This window comes from Frankliniella occidentalis, unplaced genomic scaffold (genome assembly GCF_000697945.3).
Source record: "Frankliniella occidentalis isolate FOCC.00 unplaced genomic scaffold, Focc_3.1 Scaffold547, whole genome shotgun sequence".
In the NCBI taxonomy this organism is placed as follows: Eukaryota; Metazoa; Arthropoda; class Insecta; order Thysanoptera; family Thripidae; genus Frankliniella; species Frankliniella occidentalis.
This window is the reverse complement of record NW_026267663.1, coordinates 25,125-31,599: the sequence shown is the minus strand read 5'-3', so window position 1 is coordinate 31,599 and position 6,475 is coordinate 25,125. Positions and strand designations below refer to the sequence as shown.

The 6,475-nt window shown below is 48.5% G+C and overlaps 1 protein-coding gene across 1 annotated transcript; it reads right to left on the bottom strand.

Annotated features, from left to right (window-relative positions):
- Positions 1 to 1,754: 1,754 nt before the first annotated feature.
- LOC113214390 (uncharacterized protein F54H12.2-like) lies at positions 1,755 to 3,065 on the bottom strand. The gene has a single exon (XM_026433738.1). It carries the CDS (start codon positions 3,063 to 3,065, stop codon positions 1,755 to 1,757), a length of 1,311 nt encoding a protein of 436 aa, XP_026289523.1.
- Between the last annotated feature and the right edge of the window lie 3,410 nt (positions 3,066 to 6,475).

Below are 6,475 nucleotides of genomic sequence, written 5' to 3'. Positions count from 1 at the left end.
CGCTCGGCTCCGCTCGGCTCCGCTCGGCTCTGCTCGGCGGCTCGGCGGCTCGGTTCGGCGGATGCTGGCGCGGCGCGCAGCGACACGCTGTGTACCCCGGGGCATTTGAGAAGAGACTTCGTAATGGATAACACGCACCGTCTGCGTATGGGCGTCCTGAACCCTGACGTTTTGATACAGCGTTTGCGCGGGGGTGTATTGAACCCTGACGTTTTGGGGGAATTATTGTATGGAAGTGAGTTCTTGCGTTTAGCGCCTCACATGTCATATTCAGTACCTGTTGTTAAGGTGAAGGCGAAAAATGAGAATACTCCTGTGATGAAGTGTGCTAAGAAGATTGGTGACCCCGCACACCCATCTTATGTGACTCTGGAAAGCAGACAAGAGTCGTTTAATGGTTGGAAGTATGAGGACACTGTGAGTTCAGAGGAGTTAGCTGACGCTGGATTTTTCTGTCTTTCGTTGGCTGACAAAGTCATTTGTTTTCATTGTGGGGGTGGGCTCAAGGATTGGGGTAAGGGGGATGATGTGTGGTTTGAACATGCTTTGTATTTTTCAAAGTGTGTGTATGTGAAGGAGAGGAAAGGTTCTGATTATATGCGCAGCGTGAAGGGGGAGAGACCAGCCACGATGACTGTCAAGGTGTGTACTTGCTCTCCTCTCTTTTTTAGCTGTCACTTCAAAAAGACTGACGCGGGTCTTTAAATGTGTTTGTTTGTTTTTATAGGAAATTCAAGCCTTGGCGGAGAAAGAAAACAACGACGGTGACTCCGGACACGGGAGTGAAGAAGAAAGTGATGAAAGTGTGAAGTGTAAAATATGTTTTCGAGACGATCTTGGTGCTGTGTTTTTACCGTGTAGACATCTCGCTTCTTGTTCGAAGTGTGCATCTGTCTTTAAGAAGTGTTTTATATGTCGTAAAGATATAATTTCAGTTGTACATATTTATTTGTCTTGATAGAGAAAATGAGGCGTATGTAAAAACTGTGAATTCAGCAAGAGCCGTGAGCAGGGTCGTCCCGGAACGACGTAAATAGAGTCACGGGCATATTCTGTTTGTTTCACACAAAGCGACTTGGGAGCGACGTGTGATTACCTGCAGAATGTGGTTGTGGCTTTATTTCGTTGTTTCGGGCACGGGCCGCGTGAGGCTCTGCTGAATCAAATGTGAGAAAACTATCGTGTGGGGGAAAAGCGATACAATAAAAATCAGATGTTTTGAAGAACAATATTTTATTTCCTTCCCCGTTTACAGCATTTTTGCTTATTAATTTTTACATGAACATCGTCACAAAGCTTGACATTTTTAGAGTAACGTGTAAACATTTTATCTACGAGAATATCGTTTTGTTCACAGTTAGAAGTAAAACAGCTTAAGAAGTCATTTAAAGAGAATCCGTGAGCTTTACAGAGTAAAAACATGACACAGTATTGGCCGCAAACAGAGCTGTCAATGGCCTGCAGATCGGTATGATTATATATCCATGATTTACAGACACGCGACATAAAAACTTCATGTTGTTTTACAAATGGTTTGACACCGTATGAATCGAAAAAGGTTCCTCTTCCACATGCGTCTACGCTGATGGCAAGCCAATGAGTTCCTGGCTTTGAAATGGGGTCAGAATTAACAATGATAAGCGCAGGTTTTTTAATCGTGCGGGGGAGGGTGTCTGCAGCGAACACGCCGAGAAAGTCACGCGAAGCGTGAGGGTCTTTCCTCAGAAAGGTCTCGAGTGTAGTACCGTCCATGGCTACACGCTGTAGTCGACTATGACCTGTCTGTTTTTGTCAATCTCTAATATATTATCAAACTCGGAATAAATAATGCAGTTTACTGCCGCTGGGAGTTGAACTTTAAAGCGCATTTCCAGTCTGACAACACCCTGCCTTTGGAGGTTCCAGTGGCCCTCGTGTGCGCTCTTGTCTGGAGTCAAGTCGAAGCAGAAAATTGTATAACCCTTACCATAATCGTCATAACTTATGTCGTTCCCTTCATCTTTAAAATGAATCCCTGTCTCGGAGAAAAGAGTCGAGTAAGCGTCGGTCCATTGCTCGTTAGCAAAGTCGGGAGTGAGCGGAATGGCAGGGTATTGGTCGGTATCGACAAACAGAGATAGATTATACAGGTCAAAGTGATGACAGTTGAAGGGGTTATGACGGTAACTCCCGTTATAGGCTACATTCGACACGAACATGACCGTAACCCGGTTCGGAACCGGGCCCATGAATACATTGGGGATGCTTTTATCGCGAAGCCCTCCGGGGATCGTGACGGTTTTGATCGAAGTCCTGGTGAACGGATAACGTGCAGGTGAGTGTTCCAGAGCCTTCGCGTGCGCCAGGCAGATTGATGGAGAGACAGTCACTCGGGGTACCCAAAGGGTTGCATCGAGAATCTCGATCTTTTCACTTTGAGCAGTAGACATCAGAGCGAAGGAGTCCTTCCCCCTCGATAGCTTGATTTCAAGGTCTGTATTGGGTAGGAGGTATTTCTCTTGATTCAGAAAGTCGAGGTGTAGTGGACCTCGCACCTTAACAATCTTGCTGTTGGCTGTCCTGCGTCTTCTTTCAGCGAGGCCTGCGTTATCATCCCCGGTGAAGGAGTCCATGTGGCCTGCTGTATCTTTCGAATACAGTCTCATCCCCATGTGGCTTACCTTGGCAGGTCGATCGTAAGACAGCACGGCCTCCAGGTACGCTCGATACGGGTAAGTCATGGAGCTCTGAGTGATTGGCGTGTTGCCTATGCTGAGGCTCGCCTGCTCCCACATTGAATGCATGATGTAGTTGACGGGCGCCACATCGGACTCATTGGCGGCGAGAGCTTTTCCATCCGACGATGTGATTCTGAACGTACAGTCCAGTTCGATCCCGTTGGTGTCAATGTAAGCCGATGTACCGTGTATACGGAACTGCACTTGTGTCGAGGTCTGAGTGACGCCGACAACAGCTTTACACGGTTCTTTCTTCGTGTCTATGACGGAAACGTTTGTATTTTTACTCATCCATAGATCCAGCGCGCTCTGCACCGCGACGGCGCTGCTGTGATGTAGAAAACTCATCGTGCTAGTGGAATATATCCCGCAGCGTTGACCTCTTCGGAGCGGCTCGAGTGTTACCGCGACGGGCTACCCGACCCGACTGGACGCTGCGCCTGCCTCGGGCGCGTTTTATACCGTTCCCTTGCATTCCTCCACTCAGCCTGTCCACGAGACTGTGACCTGCAGCAGCTCCTCTTCTTTTCAGGCTTTCCACGGGGTTTTGCCCCGCCGCCATGTCCGCGAGGACACCTGTGCCGGCTCTCAGAGCTTCACTTCCGAGCATTTTGGCGCCAGATGTAAATAGGGGTACTATGGTACGAAAAAGTCCTCCGAGGAATGAACCAAAGCCGTGTCCTCGTTGACCAGAGATGCCGCTGTAGTAGGGTAGGCCAGACCCAGTCTGAGCCTGGCGCAGATAATATTCATCAACGGTGACCATTTTTCAGGAGCGGACACGTTGTCTAAAGTGACACACCAGTAACGCCGTCCCGGAACAGAATGGCAAAAGATGGCCGGTGTCTGTCCTTATATTCACTTCGAGATCGCCAAAGGATTTTGTGGAAAGGCTGTGATAAATCGGGTGTTCACACTTGTAGGTTGAGATCGTTCCAAACCTGGCGTCGGTCTTGAGGGGGACAGTGCGTAGAAGCGGCGCGCGCGTATGACCAACTATTTGGTTTGCGATGATAGAGATGTAGATATACATCTGTCCGGGCTGACCCAGACTCAGGTCCACGTAGCGTACAGCGTTGACAGGGGTCTGTGTAGAGTAGGGGCCCGAGTGGGGGAGTCCCAGCTGTTGAGCGAGGCGGGGCGCAAAGAATGTCACGCAGTCGACGAGTTCATACAGAGCTCCCATGTAAAACTTGAAATCTTGCACGCCGACCAGAGCATCGTTGTCCGAAGCGACTGGGATAGGGTTATCGGGGCTAATGACAAAGTAACTCTCTAGCGGTTTCAAAGATTCCTTTATGTTATCTATTAGAGCGCTGACAGACGTGTACAGTCCCGGTGTAAGATGAAACTCGTGCCGCAAGCCGTTGGGTGGTAGATCCGATTCAACAAGGCTGGGCGCGTCCACCGTAAACTGTGGGCCTCGGTTGGTGGCTTGTCTCGGCGTCCTGGCCTGTCGCATATGCGGGGGGACCTCGTAAATGCGTATCCAGCTTTCTTCTTTACACACGTTAATTATTGTGTTTGGATAGTGGACTTCTAGGAGAGCCATCTCCCAATCGCCGTGGAGTTCGCATCTCTCTTCTAAATCGACTTTGAACTCGGACGTTTTATTGTTTGGATAAATACTGGGGGAAGAGTTACTCGGGAGAACCATGTGGAAATCCATCTCGGGCGAGGCACAGCGAGAGACTGATACAGGTTTTCTGTGAGAGCTTCGTTTTATAATTTTTCGAGATCTTTTTCAAAAATCCACGATCGTGCAGATTTTGGATACCCCACCCAGTGTACGAGAACTTTTTTCTTAGGCCCCTTGCCTTGCGTGTCCACAATGTGATCAATTTCAAATAAGGTTGGTTTTTGAACTTTATTGAGCTCCCATTCGTAAAAATGTCCCTCTATCTCCTCGTGTTTATCAATATCAGCTATTTTATAAACAGGTTGAGGATGGGGTATAACTTGTGTAATTTGAAAAATCTCTTTGCTCCAGTTGTGTGATTCCTTTTCAAATTTATCTTTTTCACGTGAGATTCGCACGTAGTCATTCTTTTTAAGCTTTGGTTTAACGTGTCGTTCGTTCATTTTGCCATAAAGAATGTCATACACTTCCAACATGCGTGAAGGGTCGCTTGCCTGAGTGGGGGTCATTTTTATCGTTCTGTGATACTTGTTGTTGTATGCATGAGTCACGTCGGCGAGCGCGCCATCGACATAGTTATAGCTGCGCGTTTGTGTGAAAATTCTTTGCAGCCAAAGCCTGATGCTGCGAATCAGGCGCTCGGCAATAGCACACTTGGTTTGCGGGTTGTTTGTGTGAAAATAGGCAATACCGTTTTGTTTCAAAAAGGCAAGCAGGCGTTTATTTCGAAATTCACCACCCTTGTCGCTTAACAGGGTAGCACAACGACGTTCAGTTGTTTCGAAAAGTTTTTTAAAAGCGTTAAGGATAGTCTCGCCTTTTTTGTCACGGACCGGGACTGTCCACAGGAAACGACTGAAAACGTCTACAACAATCAAAACAAAACGTACTCCTCCGTTGTGAGAGGCGATGTCTTCATAACTCATCAAATCACATTGCCAGATCGAGTCCACGCCATCTGAATAAGTGACGTTGCGTGGAAAATTTTTCCTAGCATATTTATGTAGAGTGTAGGAGTCTTGTCCGCTAAGAAAGTCAATCACATTGCGTTTTGCAACACGTTTCTTCACCCCGTGCCAGAGGCGTTCTGGAGGGCTGTAGACAGCAGGGTCCTTTCTGTCCAGATATACCTTTTCAAGGAGCCCAACGCGACCATGGTGTGACCGTGCACCTCGTTTTACCGGGCGGGCGGGGGCGGGCCGGCGGGTCTCGCGACGCAGCGAGACGGGGACGGCCGCGGGGGTCTCGCGACGCAGCGAGACGGCGGGGTGGCGGCGGCGGGCGGCGGCGGCGGGCGGCAGCGGCGGCAGCGGCAACGGCTGCGATGGAGGCGGTAAGGTTTGACTCCGAGTCTTTCGTGACATGATCTTCAACGGGCCCACCGGAACCCGATTGTCCCCGGATAAACTCTTGATATTCCGTATTAACTATAAATTCTTGCGGAACATTCAATTTTTTGAGCGCTGTCAGGAAATAAGTGTGTCCAATAGCGCGTGCTTTCTTTCGCGTACGTACACAATCCGAAACTAAATCGATTATGTTCGCCTGGGGGATCTTGACGTTGTCTATGCGAAGTTCTCCCGTATCGTCCCACCTGATCGACTGCTGCACGCGTGGTGACACGAGAAAGTCACAAAACGCACTGGCCAGCTGCTTACTTTTCGGCGGTACTATACTCATTATCCGTGTTCTAACAGCTTCGTTGTTGTTTTCTTGATTTTCAGGATTTTCTTCTTCTTTTTCTGTCATGGTGGTCGAAACTATCGAAAGGGGTTTCTTTTGCTCTTTCACAAAGTGTAAATACCTTTGCAGCGTTTCTTCGTAAAGTCGCCATTTTTCGCTGTCTTCTGCATTTTGCGCTAATATTTTTGACATGTCCATATCCAGATCCGAAGCCGCAGAGCCGTTTGTTCGGCCGACAGGAGCATCCTGCAGCCTTGACAGACTCTCATGTGGAATGAGTACGAGTTTCTTAGTGTGTTGCATTTTTTTTTTTTTCAATGTTGCAGCAAAATCAACTGCCAAAAATGAGTTTGCCGATGGCGGGCCCAATAACGCTGAGCAGCAGTGGGAGGAAGGGGCCGGCGCCGCCGCGCTGCACGATGATTTGTTTTTTCTT

Excerpts from the sequence above, each read along its gene's own strand:
- LOC113214390 (XM_026433738.1), bottom strand. The coding sequence starts at position 3,065 with ATGAGTTTTCTACATCACAGCAGCGCCGTCGCGGTGCAGAGCGCGCTG.